Below are 19,330 nucleotides of genomic sequence, written 5' to 3' on the forward strand. Positions count from 1 at the left end.
AAAAGTCCCGCAGTATTAAAAACTCTCTTCCATAGAATTAATTGTATTATTCTTCAGTGTTTTTATAGCAGCTTCCTGGTTCCATTAATTAATTAACAGCATTTTTTTTAAATTGAAATCAATTTTGAATGTGTATTAAAATACAATAAAATAAAGTACCTTAAATATATATATATAAATATATATTGAGAAATGTATATTCCATATTCCTTAAGTTTCTAATTAATTATTCTAAAAATGAGTTAGCTTTAGCCATGCTACTAGCGTTTTGTGCACAGCTAATGCTAACCATTAGCATACATTTTTTAAGATATAATAGTAAAAAACTAAAATAAAAAAATCTCAGAGCATTGGGTTTTTTTATTTAAAAAATATTCAATTATAAACTAAACATGTTCTTAAATTATTTTTATCCCATTTATAATTATCGGTCAAAGATAGTTAGCTTTAGCGGCTACAATGCTAAAAGTTTTGTTAAAAGGCTTGAAATATCGAAGAGCAAAGAAGTTCTTGATCAGAGAAGGTCCATTTTTTCATGATTTAATCATATTGATATGTTTGTTTAAGTCTAAATAACAGATTTTTAAAATACTTATATTAAAATATAAGTGCAATAAAAAATAAAATAATAATTTTGATCACGTTATTAATTCATCCAAACAACAATTTATTAGGTTTAAGTTTTATTTGTAAAAAAGAAAATAATACAAGTTATTTCTCAGAAAAGATATAACATAATACTATAAAGCATATGTTTCTAAGTGCAAATACTGTATTTAAAGTTTTATAGGAGAAGAAAACAATATTTGTTAAATTTAAATCAATGAAACAAACTCATGTGTATTGCAGGACGATAGAATAATAATATTTTATTGCACAAAAAAAGCTAAAAAACTATATAAAAATAATTTGCTAAAAGTGATTTAATCACATTCAGAATCATCTTATGAAACTATTTTTAAATATGAAATGAGTGGCTTTTTTAAAGTGACTTTTCTCAGGACATTATTTCAAGTATAAATAAAAGTGATTAAAGAAGCGGCTCAATGTTAAAATGTATATTATTGAGACTCATTACATCGTAATTCTTCTTCTTCATCATCAAACTTCTTGGTCTCGTGAGTCGTGTCAGCGTTTTTCTCTCGAACCGCGTGTCGCCTCTTCCTGATTGTGTTTCCCATAATGCCTTGCTCACCGACCGTCAGGACTCCATCCTTCAACCATCGTGTGATACACAACGTGGTTGAGTAACGTGTGTCGAGACATTCGGTCTTCACACAAAAAAAGAACAACCTGTGATTGAAAGACAAACAAAAACATCAAGAAAAAAAAACATCATCATGAACTTTGAACAAAAACATATAATTGTTACTTAACACACTTTAAATACATTAAACAACTAATTGTTTATTTAATTAAAACACTTTTCTAGTGACTTCGTAAAAATCAGCTGTGAGCGAGAAACAAGCAGTTCCTTGTTTATGTGCGTAACAGTTATTTTGTGTTACTATCATTTTTTACAAACACACCACATACATTTACAAAAGCAAAATGTAAAAAAAAATAAAATAAAAATAAAAATCAGCTGTGAGCAAGAGGAAATTTGCTCTTTCAAATGGTATTTTTTTTTTACTTTTAAATTGGTTACGTGCATACAGATACATTTCACTAGAGAAATGTTTTACTTAAGCACCAGATACCTTTTTTTTATCTTAAAAATCAGCTGTGAGCAAGAAAAAACATCTGCTCCTACAATTTGTAGTTTTATTTTTTACGTGGGCAACAGATACATTTTATAGGAATAAAGATACATTTCACCAGGGACATTTTTACTTAAGCACCATATACATTCTTATGTCTTACCAGATCATTTTTTACGAAAGCACCAGATAATTTTGTCGAATAAACGGTTAAAAGAAAGCATAAAAATCAGCTGTTAGCGAGAAAAAAATCTGCTGCTTCAATTTTTAATTTTTTGCGTGTGCAAAAGATATTTTTTTTATGTGAATAAAGATACATTTCACCAGAGACATTTTTTATTTATGCACCAAATCATTTTATTTTTTACAAAAGCAAAATGTAGAATAAAAGGTAAAATAAATGCGTAAAACTCAGCTGTGAGCGAGAATAAAAAATCTGCTGCTTTAATTTTTTTAATTCTTTACGTGTGCAACAGATACATTTTTTACGTGAGTAAAGATACATTTAGAGACATTTTTGTGTGCACCAGAACGTTTAAAAGATATTTTATTAAATCAAAACATTTTCCTAGTTGATAAAATCAGCCCCTTCACTCGCGAGCAGGAACACCAGATAGATCCTCCCAAAGGTAAAGTAGAGGACATCTCGGAGCTTCCTATCTTTACATTAGAAGACAAACTTATAGGTTCTTGGAAAAACGCTCGCAGCAGCGTTTTCTGTGCCGCAGTGAGAAAATGAATCCAGGCTTTGTTGGAGCGTTTTGCAACAATCTCCTCCGGGCCAAGTCCGGCGGGATCTGGGAAACATCCGAGCGGCTCTTTCTCTCCCATTCGTTCTGCTCTCAATCGACTAATCCTGACGGAGAATGTGAACTTACATCACAGCCGTGTGTTTGTTTGTTAGCTTCTCAACAGTAACGGGTTCACAATTGTTCACTCCACGGCCACTTCTCCACGAGTCATCGACCGTGGTCGTGGTCAGAAACACTCACACCAGTCACCACCGTCAGTCACATGACACCCACACGACCGCGGGATTAAGATGGAGCATAAATCATTCAACGGGAATTTAGAGGCTAATTCTAACAGTTTGTACTTAGAAGATGATTTTCTACACGACCATCATGACTGAGCAGTAACTCAGGATGTGGTAAAGGTTACCGTCAACGCTGATATCTTGGTTTACAAACCCAAGTTTGTTTTAAGGGGTCTGTGACCGGAAGGGGTCAGAGGTCAAACACACTTTGTCTGTTTGTCTTGTGGGACGATTGATAATTCCGAACAGTGAGTAACAATCGCGTTGTTTCTGATCCAAAATGACAAAAAAAATCCAAAATGGTTCTGGACGAAGATCTGATCTTGTGTAGTTAGATCTTGATAGTAAAAGTCACCAAAAAAAACACACTTCAGCATTAGCATCATTAGCATTATAAAAGCAGAGTGGTCAGACAAATCTAGCACATTAGCATTTAGCATGCTAAAGGTTTGATGCAAAAACAACTCCATTTTTAAACTTAAAGTAAAAACAAGCACATTTAATTCATTTTAAGTCACATAACATGCATGTTCTGCTTCATTGGTGCTCCGCCCTCCAACGGCTTCGCTATGGGTTTACCCCGAGGCACCGCCTCGTCTCTGAGAAAGCTTAATGAACTCGCCACCCAGCAGGGGGCAGTACCTTCCTATAAAGGCGGGCAGCACCCGCCGCACTTTCTCCATTTTCAACTCAGCGAGAAAGCTCCTGGTTACAGCATGGCGGACGTAAGCATGAGCGTGGACGTAGACGTGTCTGTGTGTTTAACGTGTGACACCCCCCTGGGGAGGGGGGACACACATGTGCTCTGCTTCGTTTGTCTAGGCCCAGATCACGCGGTTGCGGATTGTGGGGCCTGCCGTATGCTTCCCGAGGAGGTCCGGAAGAGACGGGGAGCATACGAGGCCCGTCGGCGCACGCCGCGTCCTCCAGCCAGGTCGTGGGCCGACTACGACGAGGAGGACGACCGGCGGTGTTATGAGGCGGATCCGAGCACCCTGTTCGGTTCCGAGCCGGGGGACGTCGAAGCGGTCGGGGGAGCCGGGCCGGCTCCTCGCTACCCGCTTGACGCCCTGCCGCGCATATTCACCGCCGCGGCGAACCGCATGGAGGTCGAGCTCCCCCCCGTGCCTCCACTCGCGCCACCACCGTTTACATGCGGAGTGAAGGTCGGGCGGAACGAAGCGCGCAGGCCTGCTGTTCCGGGGGTTATTTGTCCTAAGCTGGACGAAATCTGGGGCTACGCGCGGCGAGGGTCTGCCTCTCCCATGGCTTCAGGGCCTCCCGTAGGATCCTACGGACCCTATTGCCGTGTGGACGGGGTGGACTGGCGGCGCGGTGTCCCGGAACCCTCGGATGCGGTACGTGCCGCCCTCGACCCGGGGGCTCGACTGTGGCCAGGCCGCCCTGTAGCTCTGCCTAGAGCTGAAGACAGGTTGACGGCAATGTTGTTCAACCGATCCTACAAGGGGGGGACGCAGGTGGTCTCCCTCGCGAACAACATGGCTCTCCTGTGCGGTGCGCTCGACAGGCTCACCGTGGACCGAGACGACCTTGGACCTTCGGAGTTGGAGGAAGTCAAGGACTCGGTGGCTGCGCTCCTCCGGATGTCGCAGGCGTACGCGATCCTGGGAGGAGGTCTACGCGACGCTGGACAGCTGGGCCACCGGCACCTGTGGCTAGACCTGGCCACAGCGCTGCCGGAGAGAGACCGGAGGCTCCTCCTGGACGGACCAATTACGGAGGATTCGCTGTTCGGTCCGGAGCTCCGGAACGTCGTGGCCCGGCAGGAGGCAGCGCAGCAGGAGTCGGCGCAGCTCCGCCATCACCTGCATGGGCGTGAGGACGAGGCGCGACGGGGGTCCGGCGCTCGGAGACGGAGAGCCCGTTCGTCGGCCCCATCAGCTGGTGCGGGGGGGAAGCGTCACCAGAGCCAGCCGCCCCAGCAGCACCAGCAGCAACGGCAACAGCCGCGGCAGGCGACGAGCGAGCGTCGCCGGGTTCCGCAGCAGGAGCCGAGGAGCCAGCAGCGGAGCCAGCAGCCGCAGCGGAGCCAGCGGAGGAGGGACCCGCAGCGGCGAGGACGCAGGGGCGTCGAGGCTTCGTCTCGGGGGAGCCCTCCTCCCCCTTACTCTTTCAAAGGGCTTTACGTAAATAAAAACAAAAGAACGTATGACGTTTCTGTGGTTCGTTATGAGAGAGAGGTTGGTAGCGTGCATGTGTTTCCGCCTGTGAGTGTGACGTATTCACAGGCGTCATTAGAAACTTTCGCCGCTAATGCTAAGCTAACATGCTCCGCCGGTCATAGACGGCGTGATTTTCCTCTCATAACACAGTCCGAAGGAGGTTTTAAACCCCTTCGTCCGGGTCATACCGAGACTGCAATAACGGAGTCTGTCCACACGAATGAGGGGCAGACTCCAACCACATGTGTTTTGTTTACAGACGAGCAGAGGTCCGCGAGACCGGCTGAATCAGCTGTGTTTACTTCCGCGTCGACCAGCGCTCGTGCCCGACAGAGCGTGACAGCTGATGAGGTGAGTGGAACTTGTCCGGACATGTCTATGTTAACCGGAGGTTGTTCCTTCCCCCACAGCGCTGTCTACAAACACTGGCACCGTGGAGGACGTCACGTTTGGCGGCGGAGAAGCGCCATGGAACTGACGCAACCTGGTGTTTTTACGCGCGAGTTTTTTCGCCGTTCTGAGACCAGGCGAGGGCGAGGAACTTCCGTCCCGTCTGGTCGATCAACTGGAGAGGTGCGTGGCGGTCGGATCTCACGAGTGACGAACAGGTCGGGACCGCCAGCGGGGCTGGAGAATGTACGGGACCGGGTGAGTGATGCGGTGCCGACGCGCGCGCGACCTAACTCACTTCAGCTCCGGGTTAATTCTCCAGCGCTTTCCTCCACATCGCGGGTTTTGTCAGCTCCGGTGACACTAAGAAGTGCTCAGGGAGTTGGGAAGACTTCCGGGGGGGGAAGGAAACACGCACGACGCGCATCTGAGGTGTCTCACGCGCACTTGCGCGCTTCTCCCACAGAGCCGGCTTTTATGTATGAGAGTGGGGGTTCTAGTGAATCCAACTCGAGTACATGCTCTGTGGATTCAAGAGATAGAGACGCGGCTTGTGTGATGCCCTTTCGTCTACGGCCCGTCCATGGGGGGCGGGCCGGAGGACTACCCAAGGTTCGCCAGGGCTGCGGTTCTGACAGAACATTATTCGGCTTGGAGTCGCCTGGTTTTACTTCTAGGACCCACTTGGCTGGGGGGAGTAATCAGGCGGGGCTATGCGCTACAGTTTGCCCGTCAACCCCCGCGTTTTTCAGGGATTCTCTGGACGCGTATGGTGGAGCAGGAGAAACTATCCTGTCTGAGAAACGAGGTGTCTACTCTGCTGCAGAAGGAGGTCGTAGAACTGGTCCCTGCAGCCGAGATGATGTCAGGGTTTTACTCCCGGTACTTCCTCGTGGCGAAGAAGACCGGGGGTTGGAGGCCCATTCTGGACCTCAGCTATTTGAACAAGTTCATAGCTACCCGCCCGTTTCGCATGTTGACGGTCAAGAAACTGCTTTCAGGTGTATGTCCAGGAGATTGGATGACATCTATCGACCTGACCGACGCGTACTTTCACATACCGATAGTCAAGAGACATCGAAAGTACTTGCGTTTCGCCCTCGAGGGTCGGGTGTTTCAGTACACTCGACTTCCGTTCGGCTACTCTCTGGCACCCAGGACCTTCACCAAGTGTGTGGAAGCGGCAGTGGAGCCTTTGAGAGTGAGTGGGGTAAGGATCTTGACCTATCTGGACGACTGGTTGATCCTTGCCAGGTCAGAGGCAGAAAGTTACGCTCACACACAGAAGGTGTTGAGCCATATTGCCACCCTGGGGTTCACAGTGAACCTCAGCAAGAGCGCTCTGACTCCAGTTCAACAGTTAGTTTACCTGGGGGTACTGTTGAACTCGGAGGAAGGATACGCGCGCCTCCCGGACGTGCGTATCCAGCCCATTCTCCGACTGACAACACAGTTGCTGGAAGCTCGGTGTCACGTGACAACAGCAGGCACTGTTATGTCCCTCCTGGGGCTCATGGCGGCAGCCCACACGGTTGTTCGGCTGGGCTTGCTGCACATGAGGGAGCTTCAGAGATGGTTTGGTCGTCTCAAGCTAGACCTCAAGCGGGAAAGAGGTCGGAAAGTGCGCCTTCCCGCTCGGGTTTTGCAGGACATCCAGTTCTGGAACTCTCACGCCAACCTCAGGCGGAGAGTTCCATTGGGTTGCGTCCTTCGTTACACTCAAGTGTTCACAGACGCTTCCCTGACAGGTTGGGGAGGCACCTCGGGTCAGGCCTATGCCAGTGGGGTCTGGAGCAGTCCGGTGCTCAGACACATAAACTGGCTAGAGCTGAAGGCGATTCACAATGTCCTGCTTCACCTCTCTCCCCAACTGTCACAGTCCAACGTCCTAGTTTTTTCAGACAGCTCCACCGCCGTGGCGTACGTAAATCGCCAAGGTGGAGTCAGATCCCCAGCCCTTCTGTGTGTGGCAAGGAAGATTTGGCTGTGGGCGGACTGTCACCTGCTTTCGCTCAGAGCCCAGCACGTCCCGGGCGAGCTGAATGCAGTAGCGGACAGACTGTCGAGGGGGGCCGTCCAGGACGAATGGGGTCTGTCCGAGGCAGTGGCAAGCGAGATCTGGTCTCGATTCGGTCACCCGGTTGCAGACCTCTTCGCCAGCAAGGAGAACTTCAAATGCCCTCTTTGGTTCTCCCTCAGGGCTTCGGACCGCCCCCCACTAGGCGTGGACGCTTTAGCCCATTCGAGGTGGCCGGTCGGTCTGCTGTTCGCCTTCCCTCCTCCGCGGCTCCTTCTCCCCCTGATTCGGAGGACGGGGCGGGGGGGGCTGAGGTTAATTCTAGTGGCACCAGACTCCCCGGGGGCGCTCTGGTTCCCAGAGCTGGTGCGCATGGCGGTCGGGGCCCCGTGGGCCATCCCTTGGGGCCCCGCTGCCCTGTGTCAGGCGGGGGGGACACTGACGGCGCCCCCGGTGCTGGGCCGGCCTCTCAAGGTGTGGCTCCTGCACGGGACGAGCTGATCGGGACCCTGGACCCGGACGTTCTCCACACGCTGGAGAACGCCCGGGCCCCTTCAACACGTAGGCTTTATGCCTCAAAGTGGGGGATATTCTCCCGCTGGTGTTCAGACAGGTCCTTGGACCCCAGCTCTTGTTTGGTCTCCGCTATCCTGTCTTTCCTGCAACATTTGCTGGATAACGGGCGGACTGTGGCGACACTGAGAGTGTTCGCATCAGCCATAGCGACGAGGCACGTCGGTTTTGAGGGTGCTTCGGTTCGCGCCCACCCCTTGGTGGCGCGTTTCCTGCGGGGTGCCTGCAGGCTTCGACCTCCTGCAAGGCCTTCCAGCCCTCAGTGGGATCTCCAGTTGGTACTGGACTCTCTCACAGGGCCGACCTTCGAGCCTCTTGACCAAGTCCCATTGGATATCTTGTCTTTCAAGGTATCGCTCCTTCTGGCACTAACAACCACGAAGAGAGCAAGTGAGCTTTGTGCCCTCTCCATTAGCCCTGAGTGTCTTTCCTTTGGCGTCGAGGAGTCTTCGGTGTCTTTGCGTCCTAACCCAGCGTTCCGCCCGAAGATTCTGAGTTCCTTGTTCCGGGCGACGACCTTCACGCTGCGGGCCTTTCACCCGCCGCCTCACTCGGACCCGGGTCAGGAGCGTCTCCACCTGTTGTGTCCAGTGAGGGCGTTGGCCTGTTACTTGCGGCGGGTGGCCGAGTTTAGGCGCTCTGATGCCCTTTTTGTCTGCCACGGTAGATGCCGGCGGGGAGAGGCCCTCTCCCCCCAGAGGTTCTCTCATTGGGTGAGATCGGCCATTATCCGTGCCTACCGAGCAGCGGGTGGATCCGCTCCTAGCGGTCTGAGGGCACATTCCACCCGTGGCGTGGCAGCCTCAGTGGCTCTTTTGCGGGGTGTGGCAGCAGAGGATATCTGCTCTGCTGCCTCTTGGGCGTCCACGTCTACCTTCGCTAAGGCCTATCTCCTCGACGTAACGGCGGGATCAGTAGCTCATACTGTCTTGAGCGCTGTTGTGCCCCCCTCAGGGCCCACGGCTCAAGTGGGTTTGGGCCCTGGGCCGGCGGGGCCCTAGTGATGCTGCTCCAGGAGCAGGCGTCCAGCTGGGGGTACATTTATCCCGTCAGGCTTCGCCTTTTGGGTAAACCCATAGCGAAGCCGTTGGAGGGCGGAGCACCAATGAAGCAGAACCCCTGAGTTATCTATTATAACCTCAGGTTCTGCGAGTTGGTGCGAAGCCCTCCAACCTCGTCGCCCAGCGGCCGCCCTTCTCGCTGAGTTTTCAGTTGGAGAAAGTGCGGCGGGTGCTGCCCGCCTTTATAGGAAGGTACTGCCCCCTGCTGGGTGGCGAGTTCATTAAGCTTTCTCAGAGACGAGGCGGTGCCTCGGGGTAAACCCATAGCGAAGCCGTTGGAGGGCTTCGCACCAACTCGCAGAACCTGAGGTTATAATAGATAACTCAGGGGTTCTCTTTCTTTACTAAAAGTAATGTTTGTTCTTCAATTTAATTGGCAAGACATTGTAGCATTTCGCTACTTTTCAATCTCAACAACAAACAAATTAATAAAAGACTCTTAGAATCTATACTGTATTTCCAATTATAGCAGGTGTAAAAGTATTTTAGATAATGTAAAATAAATATAATTAACCAGTTCCTTATAAAAAAAATCTTCCATAGACAAGAGTCTTGTTCTTTAATCCTGTTTTAATTGAATCATCTTTGAAGATCTTCTGCAGGAAAGAGTTTTATCTTCACAAGTGAAGGTTTTTAATCTGAATCTATGGCTAGAAATGCATAATTTATTCTCCTGTCGTCCACATTTGCAGTAAACAGTAAGTAATTGATCATCATTTGTAAAGATCTTTCTTAGACCAAGGTCACAAAACAAACAATCAAAGCAAAACACAGTTAAATAAAAGTGTTTTGGTGACAAACCCTCATGAAGCAGCTCAGAGCAGGAATAAAGAAACCTTGGTAAACACCCATGTGACGTTTATTTTTTCATTTTTCTTTTTCCATCACTGGGTCAAACTAGTGCCGTCGACCTGTCGCGTTCTTTAAACACACACACACACACACATATATTTACACACAAACGTCGCGTCAAACATCTGACTGGAGCCAGATCCTTTGGATCGGCATAAAATAAAAAAAGGTTAGAACCTTTAGCGAGTACAGCATTATAATATTTTAAGATGATAAAAAAAACACGTAGCAAAGGCAGTGAAAGAAGGAACGATGAAACTTCCGACCGTATTATCGTATGTACAGTAAAAAGCGCTGACTGTCGGGTCCAGATCGGACGAAGAAACACAAGAGAAGCAGGCGACTCCGGAGACGACGCAGGAGTTCGTATAAGTTAAGTAAGCTGTGACCACTCAGTGGTCAGGACTGGAGCGCTCCGATTGGGCCGGTCACGGTCACGTGATGCCGAGGAAAACCGCGGGTCAGACGCTGCCGCTCGCCTGGCTGTTGTAATCCGTGGACTCCATTTTCAGGATGTAGGGGATGATGCTGTCGATCTGCACGTTGCCGATGAGGCCGGCGAAGAAGAGTTCCTCTGTGACGGCGGCGCTGATGAGACGAAGAGCAGGAAGACGCAGCAGCAGCTTCGATAACCTGAGGAGACCAGGTCAGGACAAGGTCAAAGGACAAGAAAAACTATCAGAAAATTTGATGAATATTATATTTTAGATGTTTATTTTAAACTGAAATGTTGTCGTTACCTTTGGAATAATGAAATCAATCATTTCTATATTAATTCTATACATGAATTAGTTTTTTTTTGACAATTTCATTAAAACATTTGAATATTTTGAAAATGCATGAATTTTTTCAGATACAGTTTGTTAATCGAATTCCAATAATTCGAAAATACATTTTCTAAATTTAATATATACAAGTTGGTATAATAGTAAGTAAGTAAGTAATTTTTATTTGTATAGCGCTTTTCCAGACCAGGGTCACAAAGCGCTTAAACAATCAAAACAATATTCAATAAAGTATATATTTTAAAGATCAAGATAAAACGAGTCACCAGACATTACCAACAGAGTACAGATCTACTGGATCAAACCTTCCGCCAATCATGTGACGCACACTGATCATGTGACAACATGGAAGTACCCCTGTACTCGGTGGGTTTTGTCAGGTGGAAATATTCTACTATTATAGTAGAATATACATATTTATATTCAATTTAAAATACCATGAGTTAAACATGTAGTTCTGTATTTTAGGAATTTGAATATCAAACTCTATCTGTAAAGAATATATTTTTTTCTAAATATCAGATTTTTTTTCATTTATTTTTACAGGAGTTTCATAAAACCAAGAACAAGAACAAAGCGCAACTAAAAGAGCAAAGTGCAAATAAAAGAACAAAGAGCAAAGAGATGACAAAGTGAAAAAAAAAAAGAGAAAAAAGTGCAAAGAGATAAAGTGCAAATAAAGAGCATAGATCAAAGGTAATAACACAAAGACCTAAAAGGATAAAAAAACTGAGAATAACATCATCCATTCAATCGGCTCTTTATGAAAATTTCAAATAATATCATTAATAATAATTCATTAATTAAATGTTTAACAACAGCATTTCAATAATAAAGACAAGACCAACCTGTAGCAGTCGTCCGGGTACGTCCTGGTCACGTAGTCCTGCAGCTCCATGTAGGCCTTCTCCTGGAACCTCTCGATCTGCGAGGTGTTGTCAATACCTGGGTGATCTGTGGAGGAAGGGAAGTTAAAGAGGAGGCAAGTTCAATATAGAGGAGAAGAAAACCTACCAGGACTGAAGAGAACGATGGCCTTCATGAAGGCGTACTCGTAGGCGTCTGGCGAGAGCTTGGTCATGCTGTTGCAGAACTCCTGCATCCTCCAGATGTGCTCCATTACAATCTTCACACGCTCCTGGGACAACTTCTCTGCGCGACCAAACACAAAGGTTGGAGACGACATGAACCAGGCAGAAGAACGGCCTTGAGTCTTACCTTCCTGTAGACTGGTCTGCAGGTGGTTGATGATAGCGCCGAGGATGGTGCCGACATTCATGATGTTGGAACACTGGGCCAGACCTAAAGCAAACAGCTCGTTCCAGCAGGCTTTCATCAGGTTGATGTCGTTGTCTTGACCGCTGGAGAGTTAGTTTAAGAAAAGATGTTGAATTCATGAACTGGTTACACAACAACGTCACTCATTCCATGTCGGATTTCACACGTGAGACCAAACGAGTCTTTGTGTGAAGGTGAAACAAGTTAAACAGGAAAATGGAAAGAAATATACAAGAATAACTATTTAAAAAAAAAATTGTATTAAGTAACTTCATAAACATTTTAATTTGTTAAATTTCAGATGCCAAAAAAATAAAAGGTATTAACAACAAACGGAAAAAAAAATCCTCCCAAAGTGCATCAGTAGCAAATACCCTCAGTTATTTCCAGAGAACACATAACATTGAGCATGTATTACACCAAAAATAGTAAGAAATATGAGCAGGATTTAAACATATAACAACAGAATGTATACAATATCTATGTGGACGTGAAATAATATTCTATTAATCTTCACGCGCTCTTTGGAAATTATGAAATCACACGTCTTCAAACAGTCTTATTCCCTGTAATATTTCATATACATTTTAGTGTGTATTTACGGTGTATTTTCCATGTAATAATAAGTTATTGTGCTGCTTTTATCCTCTATAAGGTGTCCTTGGGTGTCTTGAAAGGTTGCATTGAATAAAATGAATTATTAATATTATAACTATTAAAAAATGAATTGTTGTCAAAGCCATTTATTGAAGGACAGTCAAAATTATTTTCAATAAATGACTGCGAACATTATACTTGTTTGTAGCGGGAGGTTTGGTGCTGAACCAGTGTTAGTAAAGAGTCTCACCCTAGAGCTTGGAAGGCAGGTATGGATCGAGCCCAGTGCATGGAGAGGAACAGCAGACGCGAGGCCGACTCACAGATGTAGTTGACGTTGAGGTACTCTGGGACGGGCAGAGGCATCATCAGCTGCAGCGCGGTGGAGGGAAAACAACAAATCATTGTAGAAGTGTGACCAGGCTGGAATAACACCTCATTAGATTCAGCAAGAGCTTCAACAATGGAGGAAAAGCCTAATCAGGGTCATTCCCTGGTTGTTTGTCAACAAGTGTTATGTAAGCATCAACTCTTGTTCACGAGTCTGTGGACGTGGCCAGCATTTCAACCATCAATTTCACTCCCAGACTTTTTAAGACATAAAAATGAAAAAGCAGTTTCAGGAAACACTTGATGGCCTCAGTTTCAAGGCTGAGATTGTGTATTAATATTATATTTAGAGGGAATTTAATCACTTGTATTATTAAGTGAATAATAACCAGGAGGGTTTAAACCTTGTATACAATGTTGAGTTTAATTAAATGTTGTTAATTTAAACAATTGAAAAAATTTAAAACTATCAATATATTTTTTTTTTACATATATTTTCTCCAAAACTTTTGTTTGAATTTATTTCTTCTCCTCTTTTTTTCCTCTTTGACATTGTTATTTGTGCGTTTTTCTGGGACTCCTGGGTTTGTCTTATGTGTCCTGAACTTTTAAAGTATATATTTTAACTGTGTATTGTTTTTGTTTGTTAAAGCACTTTGTGACCCTGGTGGTATGGTAAAAATTATATACAATCAAATTAGGAAATAAGCTTGTTTTTGAATGTCATTTTATTCATTTTTTAATTTTCCCATCAAATAAAATTATTTATCTGTCTCATAAATGTGCTATCTCATTGAATGACTGAGAATTAATATTTTGTTATGGACATTAGGCATTAATAATATACTTCTAAATTACAAATATTATTCATACTTTACATATGAGACAAACATTGTTGCATCACTTTGAACTAATAAATGGATTCGACCACAGGCCTCACATATAAAACATTGTTCAGTTGTTGAGATCGTTCACCTTAAAGGGAATATGTCCATCAGAGAGAAGCGGTCCTTCCAGCTCCACCACTGGACCCGTCTGGTCTCCGGACATGAGCTGCATCGTGGCTTCCAAGGACTCTCCAGCCGTGGGTTCACCCGCATGCAGGACTTTGGCCAGAGTGTCAAACGCTCTAACAAAGACAAACATTCTCAATCAGAGGAATTACTTTGATGACAAGTTAGAAATAAAAAAGTTCAACTTCTTGATTGATCACAGATCTAGAGAATGATTGCTTTACCATTTTAATGTAACAATGTCATTTCATCCAGAAGAGCAAGAAGCCACATGGCCCTGCAGGAAATTACATTAAACCTCAACAACAAAAGCTGCTGTCGCTCTTCAATAAACAGCGACTGGTCAGTCTCAAAGCCACTCGCTCGCACAAGTCGCTCACCGGGTGATGTCACTGGCACTTTGATCGTCTCCCTGAATGTCGGTCATCGAACTGTCGGCGTTGCTCAGCGTTTCGTCTCCCATCAGGTCACTGGTGCAGTCGTTCTCCCGAGCTCTGTTGAGGTGAGCCAAGGACGTCACCACGTTTGCCAGAGTGCTGAGGTCTCCTTGGGATGGGTCGTCCTGCTCAAAGCGGAAGGCGTTAAATGGATTGTAAATTAAAACTGAACTTTAATTTGGAATAAAGTCTAATGAATGATTAAATAAAGTTGTAAATATGAAAATAACTTCAGATGTATGTGAAGCACCTTATCAGGAGAAGCTGGCATCATGACGTTGTTTTCCATCTTTGAGAACGGTTGCTGAATGTTCAGCATCATGCTCGACTCCAGCAAACTTGTCGTTCTGTGGAAACAAAATACGAACAAACTACTTTAAAGGGTAATACATATAACAAAGGGCACTCTTCACAACACGCAAACTTCACCAGCTGGACCAAAATGATTACAAAAATGTAAAAAAGAAGAGGTTTAACATTGTGTCTGTGGACATTATATAAAGGTGAATAAAAGGTCGAGTCATTCTTTTTAGAGCCCACTCTTAAAATTATATTTATTTATGAAAATAATAATTGTCAATAATTGTTCCATCTTACCAGCATGATTTGAAACTTCTGCCTGGTAAACAAAAGGAGTATTTTATAATACTTAGACTTGGACTTCCTTTTATCTTCATTGGGCAGAAAAACACTGCAGTGAAACTGGCAACGAAATAACGTTGCTTGGCAACCGTCAAAAACACAGCATAGAATGAATGTATATAAAAAAGTATAATATAAATGCGTTGAGCTTATTCAAATTTATACATTTCAACGCAACAACTCTTTCTTGTTGAACATTTATGAGTAAAAGCATGTTTTGTACAAGGTTTGTACTTCATGGAGGATGTTTTTATAGCTACAGTTGCTGGATTTAAGATTTGATAACATAAAAGAGCTCAGAAACAGTTCAAATGTGTAGCTCTGGGTAAGTTGATTAACAAATAGGGAACGATGTGCACCAACAAGGTGATTAAAATTCTTATTTGTTGCTCCAAGTGTTTTTCATCATAATATGTTGCCTTTTCGCTGGAGCATTTTACTAATAAGTAGAACTCGTTCTTTCACTGCAAACAATCATCGTACTGAAAAAACATCCAAATGAAAACAGATTACTAACATGTCACCCTCTGTAGCTCAGTCCAGATTATTGCTCTTGACAAACGATTGTTAATAATCTGTTGTCAAATGCTTTTTTTCCCTCTCCTGCAGGTTTTGACTTCAAGTTATGTTTATGTAATGTTAATTCATTATTTTCTGTAGTTTGGTCAGATCTGATGGCTTGCTGCTTCAAAGTCAAAAGAAGATTGTTCATTTTCATACGTCGACCTATTAAGACGACAGTGTTTAAGATAAAATACAAAACAGAGATTATGTCAACAATTAAACAGAGATTTACAATTAGAGAAAAACTAATAACTAAGATATACTGAGCGTCCAAGAATGGAAAGACAATATTACACTTGTACTTCTAGACAGTCTGGTAAATATGCATTTTGTTTGACCCTCGACCTTGTTTGTTAAAAGGTTGCGTTGTACACAAACATTAGTGCAAACAAGTGACCTCACTAGCTCATGATGAGTCTGTACCTTGCGGTCTCTTTGTCGGAAACAAAAGTGGGCGTGGCTGCCAGGGGACTACACAGGTTCTTGCGGATGTAGATCTTTTCAGTGGAGGCTGCACAGTTGAGAGATTTTTCTCTAATGTTCACCTCCACAGGCTTCCTCTCGCACTGCACAGCTAAATATAAAAGAAAAGCACAAAGTTCAAGGCTGATTCACGTAACATGCGTTTCTGGTGTTGCGCTCTCGTACAATCTTGCTTCATGCCCACAGCCATGCAGCGCTGCAGCCGACAGTACTGGCAGCGATTTCGGTGGATTTTGTTGATCGCACATCCCCCAGTGCCTCGGCAGGTGTAGATCAGGTTCTTCCGAATGCTGCGCTTGAAGAAACCCTTGCAGCCTTCGCAGCTGACAGCTCCATAATGACGTCCTGTTCGAAGACAGAAAATAGGAATTTAAGTTGATTTGTTTAATGATAAATTCTAAATCAGTTTAAGATCCATTCCGACCTGACGCCTTGTCGCCACAGACAACACAGTACTCCAAGATGGGTCTGGCAATAGCTGGCTCTGAGCCTTCGGCTATAATCTGATGATTGAAATAAGAGGAAAGAAAAAATGAATAAAAGCAAATAAATACTAGAATGGTCATGAACTTGGTGTCATCATGAATCTGCTGTACCTGAATCTGTTGCCCTGCTAGATCTGGTGCAGTGAATACCAGCCGGTTCACCCCAGAATTGTCAGGAGCTGCTAGGATGACCTTGTTGGGGGAGTTTTCCTGCTTGGCCAGGATCACCTTTCCACCAGAGGGATATTCGGTATTTGCTAGAATAAACTGTTGTTTTCCAGAGGCCTGAGACTCGAGAGGCGTGACAATCTGGATCTTATGGCCCGTCTGCTGGTCAGTTACAATCTGAAAAAGTAGATTCACAAACAACTTTTATCACGAGTGTCGATATCCTCCTGACCAGCTCAATAGTCAGAACATATTTATTTACACTTTTACGTTTAGTTATAAACAGAATGACTGAACTGGAATAATAAAAGGTGTCATCGGAATACCTGGATTCTGTGTCCAAGCGCCATGTTGCCGTCTGCTGGCAAAAGTTGAAACCTCTGAGTCTGTCCATCCATACTTCTGCTCGTCACATTAGAGCCCCATAAGGGATGGAAATCTGTGGAATAAGATTTTACTCTTTAATAAAAACTGTTTCATTCATCTCTTCAATGTCATCAAGAAATACTCAACGAGGTTAATGTTGTGCAGGAAAGAAGCATGACCACAACTTTAAACGTACATAATCACAAGCCGCTTTTAAAGGTTACACAAAGAGATTTTCTAAATATAACTAGCCTTTATGCTGACAAATCTATCACAAGTTGCCAGAACCATAAGAAGGAACTCATATTTCTATACAGTCTATTTTGAGACCCTTGTGCGTGACAGAGCTTCTTAGTTTTCAGATGGTAGCGTGTCTTTTGCTTTTTATCTCCATCTCTAACATTATTCATTGACATCCACCCGTTCTCCTCCAGTGCTGAAACCATACGAGTGCAGCCTCCTTAACCCGGTCTCCAAACTCTTCAACAGTACATTAGCTTTCAAGTTCAATCCCATCACCAAATACTTTGTTGTAGGACATAAAAAATTACTTGGTTTAAGGCCCTTCGGCTTGACACGGAAAGCATCATCTATGACCCATCTACCGTATTGTCATTTTACCTAAAGATTGCAGCCAGGCGTGTAAAGTAAAAAACTGTAATTGGTAAGAAAACAGGATTGAGTTTGAATGACTAAACTGCAGCAACATTCGAAACAACCACAATCAACACGCATTTCTCTAAATAAGAACCCAACATCAAATTCTTTATTTTATGCATATTTAAAAAATATTAAGGATTTTATTTGTTTCTCAGTGAGCACCAGAGTCTGAAACCATCCAACATTATTGTTGCCTCATGTTCAGTTGTAAGTTAGCCAAAATGAATTATTGTCGTTTGAATAAAGCCAGATGTGATCTTGACTATATGTGCGAAAATAATCATCATATCCTTTGAAAGTTTAATTCATTTACAAGGAAACAACGATACAGAAGGTACAATTGTTAGAATGACATGAAACCGCAAGAGTCTCGTGGGAGAAAGAGAAGTGCAAACAACATAGCAAATAATTAAATATACTCAAACATCCATGTCAATAAAGCACCAAAATAATAACAGTCGAAAATGGTTGTCGGTTCGCAGAACAAGAACAAAATAACTCGATCGTCAGTCTCCGTTTTTGTTCGAGCAATGGCGTTAAATATTGATGGCGATTCTTGGAGGGTTAGCATCGAAGACGGCCTTGTTTTATAATATCATCATGTTCGGATAGGATGTCAACAAACGGGGTGTCTAGTTGAAGTGGTCGCACGACACAACCGGCACCCGTTTTCAAATCGATACGGAAGATAAAGGGAATTCTTTTCCTGTGGGTGAAAGGTCAACATTGAAGGGTTAAGCATGCTAGGATCCCGTGATGCTGCGATGAGGAAACAACCGCAACGCTACTTGGGATTTTCCTCCCTCGATATTGTACTTATTTTGTATTGGTGGTGGACACGTGACAGAACGAGCTAAACGTAAACTGCTGCTTGGATTGTACGTTTAAAAAATAACGGTTATGTTTATTATGCGGCACCGGTGAGCAACGTTAGCTTTTAGCTTAGCAATTGGCTAACGTTATCTTAGCCGTTTGGCTAACTAGCATGCAGGTTAGCTAGAAAGCTATCATGCGGTTTGACACCTACCTGCATACAAATGAGACTCTTGCGGATCTGGAATGCGTTCGCGTACAAATACTACGTCGATTGAACCAACCAGTGCCCAAAATAAGTCGCAAAGCTCAGGGAGAAAGGGTTGTTTTCCGGCGGCAGCTAGCTGAACACTCCCGTCTGCTGCTACCTCCGGCTGTGTCTGCCCGAGTGAGTTATGAGTAAACAACAGTTGGTATTTTTATCTCACCTGTCGCGAAGCAGCTCCAAAAATGGTTGTATTAATCAAAAATATTAATATTTTAGGTATTTTGCGGCAATTGGTGGGAGGGTCAGAGTTCGTGACCTTTTCCTCATCAGTAAACGACTCTTGCACATGCGCTGTAGAGCATCCGGCTCTTTTCGTTGTTTTTTTTAATTCGATTTTAAATCTACTTTAATAAATTAATTAATAGTCAAATAATTACTCTCTTTATGTGGACGAATAAGATTAATATTTAATTGTTTATTCGTGTGTGTTTAAAGCATTGCATTTTTGTATTAAACAATAACCATCAACTAAAATGGATAAAAACATATACAAGCTTCATCATAACGAACTTTGATGTTTATGCTCAATAAATTGCAGTGAAACAATTAAATGTTGTGTTTAATATTTGCTGGTTTGAGTTTCTGCCTTGTCAGATGTATTATATGTCAAAGAATTCAACAACAATCAT

The 19,330-nt window shown here is 44.0% G+C and overlaps 1 protein-coding gene across 2 annotated transcripts; it reads right to left on the reverse strand.

Moving 5' to 3' along the window:
• Positions 1 to 9,801: 9,801 nt before the first annotated feature.
• Positions 9,802 to 19,248, reverse strand: nr2c1 (nuclear receptor subfamily 2, group C, member 1). Of its 2 annotated transcripts, none has more exons than XM_087798176.1 (14): positions 18,862 to 19,248; positions 16,921 to 17,033; positions 16,538 to 16,771; positions 16,366 to 16,444; positions 16,107 to 16,286; positions 15,882 to 16,032; positions 14,503 to 14,599; positions 14,196 to 14,377; positions 13,778 to 13,931; positions 12,723 to 12,844; positions 11,816 to 11,958; positions 11,612 to 11,749; positions 11,446 to 11,551; positions 9,802 to 10,445 (listed from the first exon to the last, which is right to left on the reverse strand). In XM_087798176.1, exons 2-14 carry the CDS (start codon positions 16,990 to 16,992, stop codon positions 10,274 to 10,276), a joined length of 1,830 nt encoding a protein of 609 aa, XP_087654302.1. In that variant the 5' UTR covers positions 16,993 to 17,033; positions 18,862 to 19,248; the 3' UTR covers positions 9,802 to 10,273. The 2 variants fall into 2 exon arrangements, with proteins under 2 accessions (XP_087654302.1, XP_087654303.1); XM_087798177.1 differs by lacking the exon at positions 18,862 to 19,248 and adding an exon at positions 18,648 to 18,835.
• Between the last annotated feature and the right edge of the window lie 82 nt (positions 19,249 to 19,330).

The sequence above is a fragment of the Callionymus lyra genome, chromosome 8 (genome assembly GCF_982586985.1).
Source record: "Callionymus lyra chromosome 8, fCalLyr1.hap1.1, whole genome shotgun sequence".
NCBI lineage: Eukaryota > Metazoa > Chordata > Actinopteri > Syngnathiformes > Callionymidae > Callionymus > Callionymus lyra.